This window comes from Hypanus sabinus, chromosome 29 (genome assembly GCF_030144855.1).
Source record: "Hypanus sabinus isolate sHypSab1 chromosome 29, sHypSab1.hap1, whole genome shotgun sequence".
NCBI classification, from domain to species: Eukaryota; Metazoa; Chordata; class Chondrichthyes; order Myliobatiformes; family Dasyatidae; genus Hypanus; species Hypanus sabinus.
Window position 1 is genome coordinate 1,825,942 of NC_082734.1, and position 24,784 is coordinate 1,850,725.

Genomic DNA, 24,784 nt, shown 5'->3' on the forward strand with positions numbered 1-24,784 from the left:
TCATGTTTATGACTCTTGAACTCGGGATTCCAGCCCTAGTAATCCACTCCAGACATCAACCACTCTCTGTATTAAAAAAAATCAACCTTCACATGGCCTTAAACTTTCCCTCTCTCAACTTAAAAGCACATTCTCTGGCATCAGGCATTTTGAAATACCTAGAAGAAAAGGTTGCGTCCTCAGCCGCTACTCCTGTATATTCATTATGTGGCCAGATTCTGTACTATCTCCATTTACACGGGGTAGGGGTGGGGGTGGACATAGTTCTGTCTACATCAACAGTGCTGAAGCCTAGAGGGTTAAGAGCTTCAGGTTCCATCACCAACAACCCGTCCTGCTCCGTCCATGTTGATGTCTCAACCAAGAAAACTCACCAGAGCCTTAACCTCCTCTGGGGATTAAAGAAATCCCCACCTTAACCTCCTCAGGGGGCTAAAGAAGTCCCCGTCAACCCTTCCCAACTGTTATCAATGCACCGTACACGCATTCTTTTTGGATGCACCACAGGTTGGTCCGGCATCTGCTCTGTCCGTGACTGCTACAAAATTACAGAGTTGAGGCCACAGCTCAGCACATCACGGAACCCTTAACGGACTCTTTCCACACTTCTACAGTGTGCAGCCAGCATAACCAAAGTCCTTTCTGAACCCCAAACATTCCCTCTCCGGTTGGGCTGAAGATCTGAAAGCCTAAACGCAGGTAGCGCCTGGCTCAAGGACAACCTCACCCGCTGTTAGCTGGCACCTGACCTCACAACCTACCTCAATATGTTCTTGCACTTTAGAGTTCACCTGCACTGCACCCCTTCCGCAGCTAACACACTTCATTCTGCATTATCATTGGGTTATCTTGAGCTCAACGCATTGTGTAAACTGAACAAAGATAAGCTTTTCACTGTATCTTGGTATATATAACTATAATAAACGCACACTAAGGTCACGTCCTTCCATTTCCTGCACACCCATGTTTCTGTCTAACAGGTTCTAAAGCACCTCAACGTATCTGTCTTCACCATCACCCTGGGCAACATATTCCAGGCACCCACCACTCGCTGTGTAAACAAAAATAGCTCTGTACACTTCCTCTGAACTTACCCACTCTCAAATACATGCCCTCTGCTATTGGACATTTCCATCCTGGGTTGGGGGGCGGGGGGGGGGGGAATACCGGCTGTCTTCTCTACTCAGAAAAAAAGGACTAACTTCAAAGTAAATCTATTTTCGAAATATGTATGTTTTACCAAATACACGATATTGAGATTCATTTTTTGTAGGCATTCACAGTTAAAAATGAATTAGGGTAGAATTTTATGGAAACTACACATAAACAGGAAAAGACTGACAAACAATGGCCATGAGACAAGCTGTGCAAATAAAAACAAGACTGAGACTGTGAGTTGGAAAGAGTTCTCGAAAGCGAGTCTGTAGTTCATAGAATAAATTCAGAGTCGAGGTGAGTGAAGTTTTCTTTCGGATCCTGATGGTTGTAGGGCAATATCTGTTCCTGAACCCGATGGTGTGGGACCTAAGGCTTCTGTAGCTCCTGAAGGGTGATAGTGCATGGCCTGGACAGTGGGGTTTCAGATGCCGCTGGTAAATGTGCTCAGTGGTGAGGCTGCGTTTCCCTGTGATGGACTGGGCTGTATTCACCAATTTCCCCATTCTATCCATACCAAGCTGTGATGCAACCAGTCAGGGTACTACCAGCTGTGCATCTATAGAAGTTTGTCAAAGTTTAGGGTGGCATGTGGACCTACACAAGCTTCCATGAAAGTGGAGGTGCCTGCCTGGACCCGAGAGTGATCCTGGTCCTGGGTTCGGGACATCCTGGTCCCGAGACTGATGGTCTAGTAAGAGGAATTTAAAGCGACTGACCCTCCGATTCCCTAATGAGGGCTACCTCATGGACTCTGACTTGAAGGTCAATAACATGAAGGTTGCTGGTGTTGTGGATAGTCTCGAACGTTGTCGTAGATCACAGTGGGACATTGATGCAGAGCTGGGCTGAGACCTGGCATATGGAGTTCAACCCAGAGGTGTCTGAACCGCCAGGAAATATGGGAGGAAAAGTGGCAGACGGAACGCAATGCAGACAAGTGTGAAGTGTTGCATTTTGGGAGGACAAACCAGATTAGATCTCACACAGAGAATGGCAGGGCACTGAGGAGTGCGGCAGAACAAAGGGATCGAGAAAGAGAGGGAGGAGGGGACACAGGGAGAGGTGACAGGCAGGTGAGAAGATGCAGGAGGTCAGAGTGGGAAAGGCGAGGGATTTTTTTTACCTGAAGGGGCAATTGATATTCATACTATCAGGTTGGAGGCTACCCAGATGGAATATAAGGTGTTGCCCTTCACCTTGAGGGTAGCCTCAGCTTCGCACAAGAATTGTCATTGGACCAACATGTCAGAGAACAGGAATGGGGATTGGAATTAAACTGGTTGGCCACTGGAAAGCACCACACTTTGCAGATGGAGCAGAAGTTGGTTCCCCATTTCCGATGGGCCTCACCAATGTAGAGGAGGCCTCTTTGGAAGCACCGACTGGCAGATTGACCAGGAAGGACTGCTTGGGGCTCTGAATGGAGGTTAATGGGTAGCACTTTGGCCACTTGCAGGATGAATGGACAAGGGAATCATGGAGGAAAAGTTCCTTGTGGAAAGCAGAGAGGGGTGAAGATATCTTTGGTGGTAGGATCCCAGTACTCAGAATGATGAGTTGGACCCGGAGACTCATCGGACTCAAGGACAAGAGAAACACTATCTCTGTTAAGGTGGCGGGAAGATGGGGTGAGCACAAATGTTCGGGAAATTGAGGTGATGCAGGTGAGGGCAGCAACAATTGTGGAGGAAGGGAAACTCTGAGGAGGACAACTTTGGAAAGGAACACCTCATCCTGGTGAAAGATGCCATGGAGACAAAGAGGGAATAGCATTTTTACAGGAGATAGGGTGGGAAGGGGTATAGTCAGATAGCCTTGGAAATTGGTAGCTTTATAAAAGATGTTGGTTGACCGTTTGTCTCTGTAGATGGAGACAGAGAGATCGAGAAAGGGGAGTGAGGTGTCAAGAATAGACTGAGTGAATTTAAGGGCAGGGTGGAAATTGAGGGAAGTTAAAGAAATTGACACTCAGCATGGCTGCATGAAGCAGCACCAACACAGTCATCAGTGTTGAGGAGCATTCCTGGGAAAGGCTTGGAACATGGACTGTTCTATTAACCAATGAAAAAACAGCCAATAGCTACCCTTCGAGTCTGGAGAAAGTGGGAGGAGCTGAAGGAAAAATTGTTGAGGGTGAGGACCAGTTCAGCCAGGTGGAGGAGAGTAACTGGTTCAATCTTATTGAGAAAGAAACTGAGAACTTTAAGGTCTTCTTGATGGGGTATAAAAGTGCATAGGGTCTGGACATCCATGATCAAAATGAGATGGCCTAGGTCAGGGAATTTAAAAGTTAGTGAGGAGATTGAGACCACGAGAAGCAGCACAGATGCAGGTGGGAAGGAACTGAACCAAGGGGATAGAGTTGAGGTTTGAGGACTTAAGTTCAGTGTGGCAGGAGCAGGCAGAGAAAATTGGCCAACCTGGACAGTCAGGTTTGTGGATCTTTCGTAGAAATTCAAAGTTGAAAGTAAATTTTATTATCAGAGTATATACAGTATATATCACCAAATATAACTCTGAGATTCATTTTCCTGCAGGCATACTCAGCAAATCTATGAAGCAGTGATTACAACAGGATCAATGAAAGATCAACCAGAGTTAGAAATGAGCAGTGGTTGGGGGGGAGGGGAGGAGTAAGGGAACCATGAGCTTGGTGGCAGTGGGTGGGAGTTCTCCAGATTTGATGAAGTCTGTGATGGTGTCAGAGATAGTTTTCTGATGGCTCGGAGTGGTGTCTGAAAGTTGCCACCTGGTCTTGGCAAGGTAGAGGTTAGCCCACCAGGTGGGATGTTACATTGAAGTTGCATAAGACGTTGTTGAGGTCAAATTTTGAGGATTGTGTGCGGTTCTGGTTACCTATCTACAGGAAAGATATCAATAATATTGAAATAGTGCAGAGAAAATTTACAAGGATATTGCTGGAACTTGAAGACCTGAGTTATTAGGAAAAGTTAAATAGATTAGGACTTTTTTCCCCCTAGAGCGAAGGAGAATGAGGAGAGATTTGATAAATGCAAGCAGGCATTAGAGGTCATGGGTTAAGGGTAAAAGGTGAAATGCCTAAAGAAAAACTTGAGGTTGAACTTTCCGGCTCAGAGGGTGGTGAGAGGATCAATCCTGGAACGAGCTGACAATGGAAGTGGTGGATGCAAGTTTGGCTGCTATCTTTGAGAGAGGTTTGAATAAATGCATGGATGGGAGGAGTATGGCCCAGACGTAGGTCACTGGGACGAGGCATAATAATTGTTCAGCACAGACTAGATGAGCCAAAAGACCTTTTCTGTGCTGTAGTGTTCTATGACTCCAAAATACCACTCTGGAAGATCAAACTTGAAGGCACAGTACAAGGTTAATGGTTGGATTCTTAGCAGTGTGCAGGAACAGAGGGATATTGGGGTCCAAATCCAGACACCTCCAAGTCAATGGGGTGATTAAGAAGGCATGTGGTATGATAGTCTTTGTTTGTCAGGGATTGAGTTCAAGACCTGCGAAGTTATGTTACAGCTCTATAAAACTTTGGTTAGACCCCGCTTGGAATACTGTGTTCAGATCTGGTCGCCTTATTGTAGGAAGGATGTAAAGGCTATAGAAACGCATATGTGAGTTACCAGCGTGCTGCCAGGATGAGAGAGCACGTCCGATGAGAAAGGGGTGGACGAGCGAGGGCTTTTCTCTTTGAGGGGTGAGTTGATAGAAGTAAAATGACAAGAGAGGCAGATTGGACAGTCAGTACCTTTTTCCTAAGGCAGCAGAGCGAACAGAGGTGACTGCAGGGAAGTATAGAGTTGATCGAACCTACTGCTGGGTGGAGGTAGATATGTTAGGGACATTTAAGATCCACTGAGATAGGCATGTGGATGAAAGAAATAGAGGCATGGAAGGGTTAGATTGGTCTTGGACAGAATAAAAGGTCTGCACAGTACAGTGTTGTGGGCGGAAGATTTGTACTATGCTGTTCTCTATTTTTTCTCCTGTACTGGATAATCAGCTCATTAGTTTTGCTGGCGTTGAGCGAGAGGCTGTTGTGGCGCCACTCAACCAGGTTTTTAATAGTCTATCTGCATTTTATCATTTTAATCAATCAATTGTTTAAACACGGTTAGGTCTCCTTGACCGCAAAGACATGTTTTTTTTAGGCTGTGAAGGCCTTCGGCACCTCTCGAACTGTTTGCTGTACTCTCGTTTCCAAGGGCTGTGGAGGCAAAGTCCACAGCCGGCTGGCTTGTTGACGAAAAGGGAGTGTTCAGCCAGCAATGCGCCGCCGTTAAAATCTGCATCCAGCTTCCCCTGAACGCTGCCGCGCGGGACTTCTTGCCCCCTCTTTCACAGAAACCCACAAGTCTCTTCCCAATGCCCAACTCGAAGCCCCAGCCGCCCCTTTGCCCTTCCCCCGATGAACACAGGTGGAACAGGAACAGGACAGTCTTCCACCCTGCTCGTCACTGCTGCCCAAGGTGCTTCCCGTGTGGCCATGAGCCCCTTAGCCTTTCCTATCCACGAACCTGTGTGACAAAGATGTTCCGCGGCTCCCATCTCCCCTCTCACGTTAAACCTCTTCTCTATCGTTCTTCATCCCCCAACATTGGGGACTCTGTGCACATTCGTCCTATCTAAGCTCTTACAGGTTTTATAAAACTATCAGTCTCCTAGGTTCCGGGAAACGAGTCCCAGCCTGTCCAGGGTTTCCTTGCACCTCAAGTCCGAAGCTCCAACCTCCCTTTGTGGGATTAGCCCATGCACACAAACCCTCATTACCCGGTTCCCACGTTCACAGAGGGACACTGTCCATATTACCTCGTCCACACCCACGGATCGGGTGTGAGGGGCACTCCCCACTTAACTTGGTGGTGATCGTCCCTTCACACAACCCACATTTACAGATCGGGGGTGTGAGGGGAACTCCCCTCTTCCCTTGGTGGAGATAGTCCCTACACACAACCCACGTTTACAGTTCAGGGGTGTGAGGGGCACTCCCATCCTCCCTGGGTGGAGATAGTCCCTACACACAACCCACGTTTACAAATTGGGGTGTGAGGGGCACTCCCATCCTCCCTGGGTGGAGATAGTCCCTACACACAACCCACATTTACAGATCAGGGGTGTGAGGGGCAACCCCCTCTTCCCTGGGTGGAGATAGTCACTACACACACAACCCAGGTTTACAGATTGGGGTGTGAGGGGCACTCCCCTCTTCCCTGGGTGGAGAAAGTCCCGACACACACAAACTACGTTTACAGATCAGGGGTGTGAGGGGCACTCCCCTCTTCCCTGGGTGGAGATAGTCCCTACACACAACCCACGTTTACAGCTCAGGGGTGTGAGGGGCACTCCCATCCTCCCTGGGTCGAGATAGTCCCTACACACAAAACCCACATTTAAAAATCAGGGGTGTGAGGGGCACTCCCCTCTTCCCTGGGTGGTGATAGTCCCAAAACACACAACCCACGTTTACAGATCGGGGTGTGAGGGGAACTCCACTCTTCCCTGGGTGGAGATAGTCCCGACACACACGAACTACGTTTACAGATCAGGGGTGTGAGGGGCACTCCCCTCTTCCCTGGGTGGAGAAAGTCCCGACACACACGAACTACGTTTACAGATCAGGGGTGTGAGGGGCACTCCCCTCTTCCCTGGGTGGAGAAAGTCCCGACACACACGAACTACGTTTACAGATCAGGGGTGTGAGGGGAACTCCCCTCTTCTCTGGGTGGAGAAAGTCCATTCACTTAACCCACATTTACAGATCCGGGGTGTGAGGGGCACCCCCTCTTCCCTGGGTGGAGATAGTCCCTACACACACAACCCACATTTACAGATCTGGGGAGTGAGGGGCACTCCCCTCTTCCCTGGGTGGAGATAGTCACAACACACACAACCCACATTTACAGATCAGGGGTGTGAGGGGCACTCCCCTCTTCCCTGGGTGGAGATAGTCACTACACACACAACCCACATTTACAGATCAGGGGTGTGAGGGGCACTCCCCTCTTCCCTGGGTGGAGATAGTCCCAACACACACAACCCACATTTACAGATCAGGGGTGTGAGCAGTACTCCGCTCTTCCTTGGGTGGAGATAGTCCCTACACACAAAACCCACATTTACAGATCAGGGGTGTGAGGGGAACTCCACTCTTCCCTGGGTGGAGATAGTCCCAACACACACAACCCACATTTACAGATTGGGGTGTGAGGGGCACTCCCCTCTTCCCTGGGTGGAGATAGTCCCAAAACACACAACCCACGTTTACAGATCGGGGTGTGAGGGGAACTCCACTCTTCCCTGGGTGGAGAAAGTCCCGACACACACGAACTACGTTTACAGATCAGGGGTGTGAGGGGAACTCCCCTCTTCTCTGGGTGGAGAAAGTCCATTCACTTAACCCACATTTACAGATCAGGGGTGTGAGGGGAACCCCCCTCTTCCCTGGGTGGAGATAGTCCCAACACACACAACCCACATTTACAGATCAGGGGTGTGAGCAGTACTCCGCTCTTCCTTGGGTGGAGATAGTCCCTACACACAAAACCCACATTTACAGATCAGGGGTGTGAGGGGCACCCCCCCTCTTCCCTGGGTGGAGATAGTCCCAAAACACACAACCCACGTTTACAGATCGGGGTGTGAGGGGAACTCCACTCTTCCCTGGGTGGAGATAGTCCCAACACACACAACCCACATTTACAGATTGGGGTGTGAGGGGCACTCCCCTCTTCCCTGGGTGGAGATAGTCCCAAAACACACAACCCACGTTTACAGATCGGGGTGTGAGGGGAACTCCACTCTTCCCTGGGTGGAGATAGTCCCCCCACACACGAACTACGTTTACAGATCAGCGGTGTGAGGGGCACTCCCCTCTTCCCTGGGTGGAGAAAGTCCCGACACACACGAACTACGTTTACAGATCAGGGGTGTGAGGGGCACTCCCCTCTTCCCTGGGTGGAGAAAGTCCCGACACACACGAACTACGTTTACAGATCAGGGGTGTGAGGGGCACTCCCCTCTTCCCTGGGTGGAGAAAGTCCCGACACACACGAACTACGTTTACAGATCAGGGGTGTGAGGGGCACTCCCCTCTTCCCTGGGTGGAGAAAGTCCCGACACACACAACCCACATTTACAGATCAGGGGTGTGAGGGGCACTCCCCTCTTCCCTGGGTGGAGATAGTCACTACACACACAACCCACATTTACAGATCAGGGGTGTGAGGGGCACTCCCCTCTTCCCTGGGTGGAGATAGTCCCAACACACACAACCCACATTTACAGATCAGGGGTGTGAGCAGTACTCCGCTCTTCCTTGGGTGGAGATAGTCCCTACACACAAAACCCACATTTACAGATCAGGGGTGTGAGGGGCACCCCCCCTCTTCCCTGGGTGGAGATAGTCCCAAAACACACAACCCACGTTTACAGATCGGGGTGTGAGGGGAACTCCACTCTTCCCTGGGTGGAGATAGTCCCAACACACACAACCCACATTTACAGATTGGGGTGTGAGGGGCACTCCCCTCTTCCCTGGGTGGAGATAGTCCCAAAACACACAACCCACGTTTACAGATCGGGGTGTGAGGGGAACTCCACTCTTCCCTGGGTGGAGATAGTCCCCCCACACACGAACTACGTTTACAGATCAGCGGTGTGAGGGGCACTCCCCTCTTCCCTGGGTGGAGAAAGTCCCGACACACACGAACTACGTTTACAGATCAGGGGTGTGAGGGGCACTCCCCTCTTCCTTGGGTGGAGATAGTCCCTACACACAAAACCCACATTTACCGATCGGGGGGTGGGAGGGGCACTCCCCTCTTCCCTTGGTGGAGATAGTCCCTACACACACAACCCACATTTACAGATCAGGGGTGTGAGGGGCACTCCCCTCTTCCTTGGGTGGAGATAGTACCTACACACAAAACCCACATTTACCGATCGGGGGGTGGGAGGGGCACTCCCCTCTTCCCTGGGTGGAGATAATCCCTACACACAACCCACGTTTACAGATCAGGGGTGTGAGGGGCACTCCCCTCTTCCCTGGGTGGAGAAAGTCCCGACACACACGAACTACGTTTACAGATCAGGGGTGTGAGGGGAACTCCCCTCTTCTCTGGGTGGAGAAAGTCCATTCACTTAACCCACATTTACAGATCAGGGGTGTGAGGGGAACCCCCCTCTTCCCTGGGTGGAGATAGTCCCTACACACAACCCACATTTACAGATCCGGGGTGTGAGGGGCACCCCCTCTTCCCTGGGTGGAGATAGTCCCTAAGCACAAAACCTACATTTACAGATTGGGGTGTGAGGGGCAATCTCCTCTTCCCTGGGTGGAGATAGACCCTTCACACAACCCACATTTACCGATCAGGGGTGGGAGGGGCACTCCCCTCTTCTCTGGGTGGAGATAGTCCCTACACACACAACCCACATTTACAGATCTGGGGTGGGAGGGGCACTCCCCTCTTCCCTGGGTGGAGATAATCCCTACACACAACCCACGTTTACAGATCAGGGGTGTGAGGGGCACTCCCCTCTTCCTTGGGTGGAGATAGTCCCTACACACAAAACCCACATTTACCGATCGGGGGGTGGGAGGGGCACTCCCCTCTTCCCTTGGTGGAGTTAGTCCCTACACACACAACCCACATTTACAGATCAGGGGTGTGAGGGGCACTCCCCTCTTCCTTGGGTGGAGATAGTACCTACACACAAAACCCACATTTACCGATCGGGGGGTGGGAGGGGCACTCCCCTCTTCCCTGGGTGGAGATAATCCCTACACACAACCCACGTTTACAGATCAGGGGTGTGAGGGGCACCCCCTCTTCCCTGGGTGGAGATAGTCCCTACACACACAACCCACATTTACAGATCTGGGGTGTGAGGGGCGCTCCCCTCTTCCCTGGGTGGAGATAATCCCTACACACAACCCACGTTTACAGATCAGGGGTGTGAGGGGCACTCCCCTCTTCCCTGGGTGGAGATAGTCCCTACACACAACCCACATTTACAGATCTGGGGAGTGAGGGGCACCCCCTCTTCCCTGGGTGGAGATAGTCCCTACACACAACCCACATTTACCGATCGGGGGTGGGAGGGGCACTCCCCTCTTCCTGGGTGGAGATAATCCCTACACACAACCCACATTTACCGATCAGGGGTGGGAGGGGCACTCCCCTCTTCCCTGGGTGGAGATAATCCCTACACACAACCCACGTTTACAGATCAGGGGTGTGAGGGGCACTCCCCTCTTCCTTGGGTGGAGATAGTCCCTACACACAAAACCCACATTTACCGATCGGGGGGTGGGAGGGGCACTCCCCTCTTCCCTTGGTGGAGATAGTCCCGACACACACAACCCACATTTACAGATCTGGGGTGTGAGGGGCACTCCCCTCTTCCCTGGGTGGAGATAATCCCTACACACAACCCACGTTTACAGATCAGGGGTGTGAGGGGCACTCCCCTCTTCCCTGGGTGGAGATAGTCCCTACACACAACCCACGTTTACAGATCAGGGGTGTGAGGGGCACCCCCTCTTCCCTGGGTGGAGATAGTCCCTACACACAACCCACATTTACCAATCGGGGGTGGGAGGGGCACTCCCCTCTTCCCTGGGTGGAGTTAGTCCCCACACACAACCCACATTTACCTATCAGGGGTGTGCGGGGCACTCCCCTCTTCCCTGGGTGGAGTTAGTCCCCACACACACAACCCACATTTACCGATTGGGGGTGGGAGGGGCACTCCCCTCTTCCCTGGGTGGGGTTAGACTGTACACTCAGCTCTTTCTGACTGTCCCACAGGTGGTGGGAGCCGGAAGGGGAGGAGTAAAAAGGAAGCGAGTGAACATACCAACCGTCACAGCCCAGCTGGACACGAGAGGAAATTGGCAGCTAAACTCCAGCAGAGCGAGCGGAAGAGGAAGGAGAATTGAAAGCAGGTAGGACAGGTGTCCAGGCCCGTCGTCCCAGATGCTCTGCTGGCCATCCTCTCCCTCTTTTCTACCCACCCGCACCCTCCGTTCCACCATCCATGCTCTCCCTTGCTCCCTCTGTCCATCATCCCCCCATTCCCTCCACCTATTTTCTCCCTACCCTATCTGCAGCTTCCTTCCCTCTCTCCCCCTTTCCCTCATATGTCCAATTTCCCCCCTTCCTCCAATCTTTCTCCCCATCACTCTCTCCTCTCATCCAATCGCTGATCATTCAATCTCCTGTTCCCACGTGATTCCCCTCCCCTCTCATTGCCCCCACCCTGCGCAGATCCCCTTCCTGTCAACGTTGTTCCTGTTGCCCCAGAGCCCCAGCCTATTGGGATCTAATGTCACCTGCCCTCACGTCCCATCGAACCCTGAACCAGAGTCCCTTTCAACCAATATTAACTGCCTTCCCCTTCATCTCCCCCAGGACGTGTCTCAGGACTGGACACATCGGACATCGGACCGGATTGCAAGGAAGCTCTCAGACCGGACTTGGCTTGGGAATGCCGTGGGATTCTTTGGAATCCGAAGGGATAGACCATTAGCAGAATTATGCCATTTGGCCAATCGTGTCTGCTCCGTATTCCATCATGGCTGATTTATTATCCCTGTCCATCCCATTCTCCTGCCTGCTCCCTGTAACCATTGGTGTGCTGACTAATCAAGAACTTGGTCAACCTCTGCTTTAAATAGACCCAATGACTTGACCTCCACAGCAACCTATGTTGATGAATTACACAGATTCACCACCCTCTGGCTAAAGAAATTCCCTCTAATCGCTGTTCTAAAGGGGCATCTTTCTATTGAGGATGTGCCCTCTGGTCCTAGGCTACTTCACTATTGGAAACATCCTCTGCAGATTCACTCCTTGTTAGGCTTCAATGAGATTCCACCCCCAGCCCCCTCCCCATCATTCTTCTAAACTCCAGTGAGTACCGGTCCACAGCCATCACAGCTCCTCACAGTTAATCCTTTCAGAATAATTTCTGTGATTCTCAGCACTCTGCAATGCCAGCACATCCGTTCTCAGATTAGAGCCCCAAACTGCTGACAATGCTCCAAGTGTGGCCTGAAAAACGTTAGATTACAAAGTATTCCAATCCTCTGGAAATGAAAGCTGACCTTACATTTGCCTTCATCCCCATCGTCAACTGTCAAGTTAACCTCCAGAATCCTGCACTTGGACTTCATCTCTTTGCACCTCCAATTTCTCACTTTGCTCCTCATTTAGAAAATATTCCTTCTACCAAAGCACACCTCTATACACTTCTGCATTCAACCTGCCACTTTGCCCATTCTAATCCCGATTGCTAAAATCTCTCTTCATGCCCTGTGATCCCACCTCCCAGTCCTCCCATGATCCACCTATCTGCCCCCTTAGCCCCCCAATGATCTACCCATCTCCTTCCTCCTCATGCCTTCTTTATCTCCCCTCTGCTTCCTATCTCTCCACCACCTCCCCACTCCTTGAATAATCCTCTTTAGATTCATCCGACCTTGGTTCCACACCTTCCAGAGGTTCACCCAATCACCCTCCACACACACCCTCTCCCAGTGCCTTTGCAGAATGAGGCTGCCCTGTGCTTTCCTGCTGCAGCCCTAACCCTCCTCCCTCACCGCCCCCCATCTCCGAGAATTTGTAGCTGTGGACCTTGACTCACCTCCGACTTCCTAATAACGGGACAAGGAGGGGTCTGGTGGTTAGCAAGCGGAAAGAGAGGGCTGAGCCATGAACAGATCGTGCACAAGACACCGGCAAAGGCTGGTTCACTGAATAAAAACTGCAAAGCACAGGCTTGGTACTTTCTTCATGTGTGTGTGTGTGTGTGTGTCTGTGTGTGTGTGAGAGAGAACACACGAGAGGCGGAGAGAGAAAGTGCATGATGGAGGGTGCAATGGGGGGAAGAGAGGGAGGGAAGGAGAGAGAGGGAGAGGAGGAGGGGAAGGGAGGAGAGAGAGAGAGAGAGAGTGTGTGTGTGTGTGTGTGTTCCATTGGCCCCGTGTTTGGGACACTGTGTGTGTGTCCTACTCTTTCACCCAGGATACGGGTTGTGTCACAGTTCCAAATTTTATTCAGGTCAGTACAAAACGTAGAAAATCCAGGGGCAGGGCAGATCAGCAGGACAGGCGGTGTGTTGGAGGGGGGAGGTTGCAAACTTGTTACTCTTGGTGAGTTTCCACTGGAGACGGGGGGTGGTGATGTGCAGGATGGAGTCAGAGAGGGCAACCTCCACTAACACCCACCTGGCCGGCCACACATCGACCGTAACACTGCACATGGAAGCAGACGCAAGGCACTTGTGAGGTAGAGAGAGGGGGAGGAGAGGGTGAGGGGGAGGAATGAGAGAGAGAGAGAGGTGAGGAAGAGAGAGGGAGGAAGAAGAGAGGGAGGAAGAAGAGAGGGAGGAAGAAGAGAGGGAGGAAGAAGAGAGAGAGGGGGGAGAGAGAGGGGGGAGAGAGAGGGGGGAGAGAGAGGGGGGAGAGAGAGGGGGGAGAGAGAGGGGGGAGAGAGGGGGGAGAGAGAGGGGGGAGAGAGAGGGGGGAGAGAGAGGGGGGAGAGAGAGGGAGGAGAGAGAGGGGGGAGAGAGAGGGGGGAGAGGGGGGAGAGAGAGGGGGGAGAGAGAGGGGGGAGAGAGAGGGGGGAGAGAGAGGGGGGAGAGAGAGGGGGGAGAGAGAGGGGGGAGAGAGAGGGGGGAGAGAGAGGGGGGAGAGAGAGGGGGGAGAGAGAGGGGGGAGAGAGAGGGGGAGAGAGAGGGGGAGAGAGAGGGGGAGAGAGAGGGGGAAAGAGAGGGGGAAAGAGGGGGAGAGAGGTGGGAAAGAGGGGAAAGAGAGGGGGGAAAGACAAAGGGGAAGAGAGAGGGGGAAAGAGAGGAAGAGTGGGTGAGGGGGAGGGAGAAGGGGAGAAGAGAGAGAGGGAGGGGAATGTTTTAATTCACAGTTTCTGTCAGTTGGAGAGATGGACACTGTTAGTGTCTGAGTTCCAGTTGGGATCAGCTGACAGTGAACAATCACAACGCCTCGTGTTCTCCCACGCTCTGCCGTAGGTACTCCTCATACAGCTGCTTCTGTGGGAACACAGACAGAGGCGGTGAGGATGGGAAGGGCTGATGACAGGCCTGCGTAGGACAAGCTCCCTGGTCTCAAACCCCTCCACCCGATCCCCCACACACGAATGGGTGGCAAATCCCCAGAGAAGATGTGGTTTGGTAAGCTTGTGATTGCTGGTGGTGTGGGCAGTGGAGAAGTTTGCTAAAGGATACAGCAGGATATACATCGGTTGCTGATATGGGCAGACAAATGGCTGACGGAGTTTAATACAGGCAAAGAGTGAGGTGATGCACTTTACGAGGTCAACTGTAAAGGGACAGGGAACGTGGTGATCCGGGTGGTGGGGGAACGTGGTGCTCCGGGTGGTGGGGGAACGTGGTGATCCGCGTGGTGGTGGAACGTGGGTCTCCGGGTGGTGGGGGAACGTGGTGATCCGGGTGGTGGGGGGAACGTGGTGCTCGGGGTGGTGGGGGAACGTGGTCGGGGTGGTGGGGGAACGTGGTGCTCGGGGTGGTGGGGGAACGTGGTGCTCGGGGTGGTGGGGGAACGTGGTGCTCGGGGTGGTGGGGGAACGTGGTGATCCGGGTGGTGGTGGAACGTGGGTCTCCGGGTGGTGGGGGAACGTGGTGATCCGGGTGGTGGGGGAACGTGGTGATCGGGGTGGTGGGGGAACGTGGTGATCGGGGGTGGTGGGGGAACGTGGTGATCCGGGTGGTGGGGGAACGTGGTGCTCCGGGTGGTGGGGGAACGTGGTGATCGGGGTGGTGGGGGAACGTGGTGATCGGGGTGGTGGGGGAACGTGGTTCTCCGGGTGGTGGGGGAACGTGGTTCTCCGGGTGGTGGGGGAACGTGGTGCTCGGGGTGGTGGGGGAACGTGGTGCTCGGTGTGGTGGGGGAACGTGGTGATCCGGGTGGTGGGGGAACGTTCTGCTCGGGGTGGTGGGGGAACGTGGTGCTCCGGGTGGTGGGGGGAACGTGGTGCTCGGTGTGGTGGGGGAACGTGGTGCTCGGGGTGGTGGGGGAACGTGATGCTCGGTGTGGTGGGGGAACGTGGTGCTCGGGGTGGTGGGGGAACGTGGTGATCGGGGTGGTGGGGGAACGTGGTGCTCGGGGTGGTGGGGAACGTGGTGCTCGGGGTGGTGGGGGAACGTGGTGATCCGGGTGGTGGGGGAACGTGGTGCTCGGTGTGGTGGGGGAACGTGGTGATCCGGGTGGTGGGGGAACGTTCTGCTCGGGGTGGTGGGGGAACGTGGTGCTCGGGGTGGTGGGGGAACGTGGTGCTCGGGGTGGTGGGGGAACGTGATGCTCGGGGTGGTGGGGGAACGTGGTGCTCGGGGTGGTGGGGGAACGTGGTGCTCGGGGTGGTGGGGGAACGTGGTGCTCCGGGTGGTGGGGGAACGTGATGCTCGGTGTGGTGGGGGAACGTGGTGCTCGGGGTGGTGGGGGAACGTGGTGCTCGGGGTGGTGGGGGAACGTGGTGATCCGGGTGGTTGGGGGAACGTGGTGATCGGGGTGGTGGGGGAACGTGATGCTCGGGGTGGTGGGGGAACGTGGTGATCGGGGTGGTGGGGGAACGTGGTGCTCGGGGTGGTGGGGGAACGTGGTGATCCGGGTGGTGGGGGAACGTGGTGCTCGGGGTGGTGGGGGAACGTGGTGCTCGGTGTGGTGGGGGAAACGTGGTGATCGGGGTGGTGGGGGGAATGTGGTGCTCGGGGTGGTGGGGGAACGTGATGCTCGGGGTGGTGGGGGAACGTGGTGATCGGGGTGGTGGGGAAACGTGGTGCTCGGGGTGGTGGGGGAACGTGGTGATCCGGGTGGTGGGGGAACGTGATGCTCGGGGTGGTGGGGGAACGTGGTGATCGGGGTGGTGGGGGAACGTGATGCTCAGTGTGGTGGGGGAACGTGGTGCTCGGGGTGGTGGGGGAACGTGGTGCTCGGTGTGGTGGGGGAACGTGGTGCTCGGGGTGGTGGGGGAACGTGGTGCTCGGGGTGGTGGGGGAACGTGGTGCTCGGGGTGGTGGGGGAACGTGGTGCTCGGTGTGGTGGGGGGAACGTGGTGCTCGGTGTGGTGGGGGAACGTGGTGCTCGGGGTGGTGGGGGAACGTGGTGCTCGGGGTGGTGGGGGAACGTGGTGATCGGGGTGGTGGGGGAACGTGGTGATCGGGGTGGTGGGGGAACGTGGTGCTCCGGGTGGTGGGGGAACGTGGTGCTCGGGGTGGTGGGGGAACGTGGTGCTCGGTGTGGTGGGGGAACGTGGTGATCGGGGTGGTGGGGGAACGTGGTGCTCGGGGTGGTGGGGGAACGTGGTGATCGGGGTGGTGGGGGAACGTGGTGCTCGGGGTGGTGGGGGAACGTGGTGATCGGGGTGGTGGGGGAACGTGGTGCTCGGGGTGGTGGGGGAACGTGATACTCGGTGTGGTGGGGGAACGTGGTGCTCGGGGTGGTGGGGGAACGTGGTGATCTGGGTGGTGGGGGAACGTGGTGCTCGGGGTGGTGGGGGAACGTGGTGCTCGGGGTGGTGGGGGAACGTGGTGATCGGGGTGGTGGGGGAACGTGGTGATCGGGGTGGTGGGGGAACGTGGTGATCGGGGTGGTGGGGGAACGTGGTGATCGGGGTGGTGGGGGAACGTGGTGATCGGGGTGGTGGGGGAACTTGGTGCTCGGGGTGGTGGGGGAACGTGGTGATCGGGGTGGTGGGGGAACGTGGTGATCGGGGTGGTGGGGGAACGTGGTGATCCGGGTGGTGGGGGAACGTGGTGATCGGGGTGGTGGGGGAACGTGGTTCTCCGGGTGGTGGGGGAACGTGGTGCTCGGGGTGGTGGGGGAACGTGGTGCTCCGGGTGGTGGGGGAACGTGGTGCTCCGGGTGGTGGGGGAACGTGGTGATCGGGGTGGTGGGGGAACGTGGTGATCTGGGTGGTGGGGGAACGTGGTGATCCGGGTGGTGGGGGAACGTGGTGCTCGGGGTGGTGGGGGAACGTGGTGCTCGGAGTGGTGGGGGAACGTGGTGCTCGGTGTGGTGGGGGAACGTGGTGATCGGGGTGGTGGGGGAACGTGGTGCTCGGGGTGGTGGGGGAACGTGGTGCTCGGGGTGGTGGGGGAACGTGGTGATCGGGGTGGTGGGGGAACGTGGTGATCGGGGTGGTGGGGGAACGTGGTGATCTGGGTGGTGGGGGAACGTGGTGATCCGGGTGGTGGGGGACCGTGGTGATCAGGGTGGTGGGGGAACGTGGGACTCCGGGTGGTGGGGGAACGTGGTGATCCGGGTGGTGGGGGAACGTGGTGCTCGGGGTGGTGGGGGAACGTGGTGCTCCGGGTGGTGGGGGAACGTGGTGATCGGGGTGGTGGGGGAACGTGGTGATCCGGGTGGTGGGGGAACGTGGTGCTCGGGGTGGTGGGGGAACGTGGGTCTCCGGGTGGTGGGGGAACGTGGTGATCCGAGTGGTGGGGGAACGTGGTGCTCAGGGTGGTGGGGGAACGTGGTGATCGGGGTGGTGGGGGAACGTGGTGCTCGGGGTGGTGGGGGAACGTGGTGATCCGGGTGGTGGGGGAACGTGGTGCTCATGGTGGTGGGGGAACGAGGTGATCGGGGTGGTGGGGGAACGTGGTGCTCCGGGTGGTGGGGGAACGTGGTGCTCGGGGTGGTGGGGGAACGTGGTGATCTGGGTGGTGGGGGAACGTGGTGCTCGGAGTGGTGGGGGAACGTGGTGCTCGGGGTGGTGGGGGAACGTGGTGATCCGGGTGGTGGGGGAACGTGGTTCTCCGGGTGGTGGGGGAACGTGGTGCTCTGGGTGGTGGGGGAACGTGGTGATCGGGGTGGTGGGGGAACGTGGTGATCGGGGTGGTGGGGGAATGTGGTGCTCGGGGTGGTGGGGGAACGTGGTGATCCGGGTGGTGGGGGAACGTGATGCTCGGGGTGGTGGGGGAACGTGGTGATCGGGGTGGTGGGGGAACGTGATGCCCGGGGTGGTGGGGGAACGTGGTGATCGGGGTGGTGGGGGAACGTGGTGCTCGGTGTGGTGGGGGAACGTGGTGCTCGGGGTGGTGGGGGAACGTGGTGATCGGGGTGGTGGGGGAACGTGGTGATCGGGGTGGTGGGGGAACGTGGTGCTCGGGGTGGTGGGGGAACGTGGTGCTCGGGGTGGTGGGGGACCGTGGTGATCGGGGTGGTGGGGGGACCGTGGTGATCGGGGTGGTGGGGGAACGTGGGTCTCCGGGTGGTGGGGGAACGTGGGTCTCCGGGTGGTGGGGGAACGTGGTGATCGGGGTGGTGGGGGAACGTGGTGCTCGGGGTGGTGGGGGAACGTGGTGCTCCGGGTGGTGGGGGAACGTGGTGATCGGGGTGGTGGGGGAATGTGGTGATCGGGGTGGTGGGGGAACGTGGTGATCCGGGTGGTGGGGGAACGTGGTGATCGGGGTGGTGGGGGAACGTGGTGCTCGGGGTGGTGGGGGAACGTGGTGCTCGGGGTGGTGGGGGAACGTGGTGCTCGGAATGGTGGGGGAACGTGGTGATCGGGGTGGTGGGGGAACGTGGTGCTCGGGGTGGTGGGGGAACGTGGTGATCCGGGTGGTGGGGGAACGTGGTGATCGGGGTGGTGGGGGAACGTGGTGCTCGGGGTGGTGGGGGAACGTGGTGCTCCGGGTGGTGGGGGAACGTGGTGCTCGGGGTGGTGGGGGAACGTGGTGATCCGGGTGGTGGGGGAACGTGGTGCTCGGGGTGGTGGGGGAACGTGGTGATCGGGGTGGTGGGGGAACGTGGTGCTCGGGGTGGTGGGGGAACGTGGGACTCCGGGTGGTGGGGGAACGTGGTGCTCGGTGTGGTGGGGGAACGTGATGCTCGGGGTGGTGGGGGAACGTGATGCTCGGGGTGGTGGGGGAACGTGGTGCTCGGGGTGGTGGGGGAACGTGGTGATCGGGGTGGTGGGGGAACGTGGTGCTCGGGGTGGTGGGGGAACGTGGTGATCCGGGTGGTGGGGGAACGTGGTGCTCGGGGTGGTGGGGGAACGTGGTGATCGGGGTGGTGGGGGAACGTGGTGCTCGGGGTGGTGGGGGAACGTGGTGATCGGGGTGGTGGGGGAACGTGGTGCTCGGTGTGGTGGGGGAACGTGATGCTCGGGGTGGTGGGGGAACGTGGTGCTCGGTGTGGTGGGGGAACGTGGTGCTCGGTGTGGTGGGGGAACGTGATGCTCGGGGTGGTGGGGGAACGTGGTGATCGGGGTGGTGGGGGAATGTGGTGATCGGGGTGGTGGGGGAATGTGATGCTCGGGGTGGTGGGGGAACGTGGTGATCGGGGTGGTGGGGGAACGTGGTGATCCGGGTGGTGGGGGAACGTGGTGCTCGGGGTGGTGGGGGAACATGGTGCTCGGGGTGGTGGGGGAACGTGGTGATCCGGGTGGTGGGTGAACGTGGTGATCCGGGTGGTGGGGGAACGTGGTGCTCGGTGTGGTGGGGGAACGTGGTGATCGGGGTGGTGCTAGAGGCATACATTTAAGAGGTTGTCAGTCAGACAAGTGAATATGGAGATGGACATAAGGGGTTAGTTAGGTGTTTAATTGATTGAGAATGATATTGTGGGTCAAAGGATCTGTTCCTATCCTGAGTTCTATGACATTGGCAGATAGAATTTAACACAGGTTTGAATGGTACAGCTTTTTTTGCCCACAATGCTGTGCAGAATTAATGACCCCTAACTCCAGAGGAGAATGTGCACCCAGGGGTTGAGGAATTAAGAACCAGAGGGCAAGGTTCAATGCGAGATGAGACAGGTTAAGCAGGGACCCAACACTCACCTTTCTCTCCTTCACCGCGTCCTGTATGAACTCCCGCTGCTCCACCAGCTGCCTCTTCTGCCTCTTACTCAGGGTGCTGGTCGTCCTGCAGGGGCGGGAGGGGAGGGAAAGGGTAGTGAAAGAGGGGGAGAGGAAGGAGCAAAGGAGAGTGGGAAGTCAGAAGTTCCCTGTCACTTCTTCACTTTTCTCTCTCTCTGTCACTCCCAGCTTCTACTTTCCCTTCACCCTCCTCAATCCTTCCCTTGACCACTACTATTTCCCTTTTCCTCACCCCTTCGCTCCCCCTTCCTTGTCACACCTACTTCCTTCAATCACCTCCCTCCTTTGCCCTCCCTCCTCATCCACCATCTGTCCCCTTTTTATCCCCCCATTCTCCCTCTCCCTCCAACCCATCCCTCCCTCCTCTCCCCCCCACTCTCCCCCATCTCTCACCCTCCACCCTCCACCCCCAGCCTGGACCCACCGGAAGGAGCCGTGGGCTGACAGCAGTAGTCCCAGGGAGAGGAGGGCGAGCACCAGGAGGACGTAGATCACCTTGTCCCTGGGAATCAGGGCCCAGAAAGTGGAGACAGGACTCTGAGGCGGGGAGGGATGTAGTGGCAGGTACAGAGAACCAGAAAGAGAGAGTGGGTCAATGTTGGCAACCCAGAGGCCAGTGAAGTCCAATTCCATCCCTGTCCAAATACCATCCCCGTCTGTCCAACCACCTCTCAGTTTACTGTCCTGCCCAATTCTCTCCCAGCCCATTCCTGTCCAATTCCTTCCTGCTCTCGGACTTCACACCCATCCTGCCCAATCCTCTCCCGGCTACCCCCTCCCAGCTCATTCCATCTTGTTTCATTCTCTTGACGGTTCACAAAAGCCCAGTTGAATTGTCTCCTAGTCCACCTCACCTCATTCAATCCCATCCCATCCCAACCATATCTCGTGCAATCTTTTCCCAGCCCATCCTTGCTCTGTCCAATCCCGATTGCTCATCAATTCCACTCCAAGCCCCTTCCCACCAACCTGTATCCCATCCAATCCTCATCTCCTCCCAGCCCATGTTCCATCCAATTGTATCACAGACCCCCCTCCCCCGAATGCTGCATCCAATCCCTTCCCATCCCATCGTAGTCCAATCCCATTCAGGCACACTGCTGGTTTGACCAATTCCATGGCAGCCTCTAGACTCACCAGGTAAACCTGCAGCGTCTGGGTCCCGTGTTCGCCCAGCAGGATACTGGCCACCTCTGTGGACATACTTCCCAGCACCAGACTGACCAACAGGAAGGTGGGCACCAACAGACCTAGAAATCCCAGCAGGCAGCCCTTGGACTGGGCCCTCCGGTTCCGGACACTAGCCAGGCTGGAGAGGAGAGGGAGAAATTGTCAGGTTGATGGAAGAGGGGAATCAGAAACTGGGTAGGGAAGAGGGTAAACTGTAATGGAAACCAGCCAGGGAGATGGAAACCTGGTGGTACAGGGGAAACAGAAACCAGACAGGAAAGGGGAAATGGAAACTAGCCAGTAAAGGAGAAATGGGAACATCTGAGGAGATGGGAGACAGAAGCTGGGCAACAGAGGACAATAGAAATGGAAACTGGCCGTGACAGAGGAAATAAAAGCCAGACAGGAAAGGGAAATGTAAACCGAAACCAACTAAAGAGATAAGAAAAGGCAGACAGAATATAGCCAGGAGAAGCGAAACAGAAATGGAAATGGAAGCCAGGCAGAGAGATGGGGGAGAGGACCTGATACCAGTTGGGACAGGAGAAATGGAAACCAGACAGAGATTTGGAAGGGAGGGGGGGGCAGAAACTGATCAAAAGCAGGCAGGCAGATGGCAGTGGGGAGGGGAGAAGAAATGAAAACCAGCTGGGAAGGAGGAAGTTGGAGAGAAGCCAGGAAGGGGCAAGACAGAAAGTGGCCAGGAAGCTGGGAAGGGGTATGTGGAAGCCAGTCCAGGAGGATGAAAGATGAAAACTGTCCGGGGAGACAGGAGGTGGGTCATGGAATCCAGCCAGGGAAATGGACACCAGCTGGAACCAGACAAAAGACAGATGGGAGATGGAAGACGGGAAACCAGAAACTAGACGGGGAAACAACAGATGAGAAGAGAGATACTGGATGGGGAGACAGGATGGAAAAAGGAACGTCAGCTGGGCAAACGAGAGGGAGGAGCAACTCACCTGTCCTCCTGCAGCCTCCGGTCCACCGTGCTAGTGAGGAGAAGACAGTCGCGCTCCAGCTGGTTCAGGGTCTTCTGCACCGTCTGGCTGATGGCCTTTTCGATGGTGCGACAGACCTCCTCAATCTGATTCACACACCGACTGGGCTGAAGGTGGGACAGAGAGGGTTAAACTTGTATGGCAGGCGCTTCTCACACATGCACCCACCCAACCACCCACAAGTTCCACGCTGCCTCTTTTGAATGGAACCAACCCGGACAGGAACCTAAGCCACATGGGCAGGTTGGCCTGAATGCTTGTTTCTGTCCTGTCACACTTTACAATTCACACTCAACAGAAACAGAACCCAAGAGCAAATGGTGGACGCCAGGAATGGGAAGTTAGGAGACCATGTACCATTTCTCACTCGGGAAGGATGTGAGGCCAAGGCTTCATAAGGCATTTGTCAAACCACACTTGGAGTACTGTGAGCAGTTTGGGGTCTCTTATCTAAGGAAGGATATACTGCCAGACAATGTTTCAGGCCAAGACCCTTTATCAGGACTGAGAAGCCAGAATAAGGAGGTGGGGAAGAGGTAGTACTACCTAGCAGGTGAGAGGTGAGACCAGAAGGGGAAGGTGGTGGGTATGATGTGATAATCTGGGAAGTGATCGGAGGGAAAAGTAAATGGCTTAAGAAGAGGGAAACTGATAGGAGAGTAGAGAGGGCCATGTGAGGAGAGAAAGGAGGAGAAGCAACACAGAGGGAGGTAACAGACTCAGAATGGGGAAATTTACAATTGCAGGAAGTTTGAGAAATCGATATTTATGCCATCAGGTTGGAGGCTATCCAGACGGAATACATTGTATTGTTCTTCCAACCTGAGTGTGGCCTCAAATGCTCCAACCTGAGTAGGCCTCATCACTCTTCTGATACGTCTATCCACGGCCTCCTCTACTGTCATGATGAGGCCACAGACGGGTTGAAGGAACAACACCTTGTATTCCAACCTGATGGCATGAGCATCGATTTCTCTAACCTCTAGTAATGCACCTCCCACTACCTTCACCATTCTTCATTCCCTTTTCCCTCTCTCACCTTACCTCATTCCTGTCTATCTCTGGTGCTCCTCCACTCCTTTTTTTCCAAGGATTTCTGTCATCTCCTATTAGACTCCCCCTTCTACAGCCCTGTATCTTTTACACCAATCAACTTCTCAGCTCATTACTTCAGCCCTCCGCCTCTCAGTTTCACCTATCACCCTGTGTTTCTTCCTCCCCTCCCCTTTTAACTCCACTCATTTTTTTCTCCAGTCCTGCTGAAGGGTCTCATCCCAGCTACAGCACCCTTCCAATCAACTTTAGCCAGCTCCTCTCTCAATTTCCCTTACTCCAATGTAATACTGATGTATCTGACTTTGGCTTCACACTGTCAAATTGCAGGGTGAATTCTATCATATTATGATCACTGCCCCCAAGGGTTCCTTGACTTTAAGTTCCCTAATCAAATCCAGTTCATTAGATCATAAGACAAAGGAGCAGAAGTTGGGGCTATTCGGCCCATCGACTGTGCTCTGCCATTTCATCATGAGCTGATCCAATCTCCCCTTTAGTCCCATTCCCCCGCCTTCTCACCATAACCTTTGATGCCCTGACTACTCAGATACCTATCAATCTCTGCCTTAAATACACCCAATGACTTGACCTCCACTGCCGCCTGTGGCAACAAATTCCATAGATTCACCACCTCTGGCTAAAAAAAATCTTTTCGCCTCTCTGTTCAGTATGCAAACCTCAAATCGTGTTCTCTCGTACTAGACTCTCCACCATGGGAAACAACTTTGCCACATCCACTCTGTCCATGCCTTTCAATATTCAAAATGTTTCCATGAGGTCCCCCCTCATTCTTCTAAACTCCAAGGAGTACAGTCCAAGAGCGGTCAAACGGTCTTCAATGTTAACCCTCTCATTCCCAGAATCATTCCAGTGAACCTTCTCTGAACCCTCTCCAATGTCAGCACATCCTTTCCTAAATAAGGAGCCCAAAACTGCACACAGTATTCCAAGTGAGGTCTTACCAATGCCTTATAGAGCCTCAAAATCACATCCCTGTTCCTATACTCTATTCCCCTAGAAATGAATGCCAACATTGCATTTGCCTTCTTCACCACCGACTCAGCCTGGAGGCTAACCTTAAGGGTATCCTGCACGAGGAATCCCAAGTCCTGTTGCATCTCAGAACTTTGAATTCTCTCCCCATTTAAATAATAGTCTGCCCATTTATTTCTTCTACCAAAGTGCATGACCGTACACTTTCCGACTTTGTAATTCATTTGCCACTTCTTTGTCCATTCCCCCAATCTATCCAAGTCACTCTGCAGACTCTCTGTTTCCTCAGCACTACCGGCCCCTCCACCTATCTTTATATCATCAGCAAACTTAGCCACAAAGCCATCTATTCCATAATCCAAATCGTTGATATACAACGTAAAAAGAAGCGTCCCCAACACAGACCCTTGTGGAACACCACTGGTAACCGGCAGCCAACCGGAATGGGATCCCTTTATTCCCACTCTGTTTCCTGCCAATCAGCCAATGCTCTATCCACGTATGTAACTTTCCCATAATTCCATGGGCTCTTATCTTGTTTAGCAGCCTCATGTGCGG

At 55.0% G+C, this 24,784-nt stretch overlaps 1 protein-coding gene across 2 annotated transcripts in view; it reads right to left on the minus strand.

The window, feature by feature from the left end:
* Positions 1-13,872: 13,872 nt before the first annotated feature.
* The window catches only part of LOC132382869 (uncharacterized), a 43,435-nt gene continuing 32,523 nt past the window's right edge, over positions 13,873-24,784 (minus strand). Inside the window, exons 8-12 of one of the 2 annotated variants that reach the window (XM_059953349.1) lie at positions 22,139-22,284; positions 21,144-21,315; positions 20,431-20,543; positions 19,968-20,052; positions 13,877-14,196 (exon numbers count right to left, since the gene is read on the minus strand). In XM_059953349.1, coding sequence (XP_059809332.1) covers positions 14,140-14,196; positions 19,968-20,052; positions 20,431-20,543; positions 21,144-21,315; positions 22,139-22,284 — 573 coding nt within the window. In that variant the 3' untranslated portion in view covers positions 13,877-14,139. Of the gene's footprint in view, positions 14,197-19,967; positions 20,053-20,430; positions 20,544-21,143; positions 21,316-22,138; positions 22,285-24,784 lie in introns of both variants that reach the window. The other variant, XR_009508486.1, reaches the window with a different exon arrangement.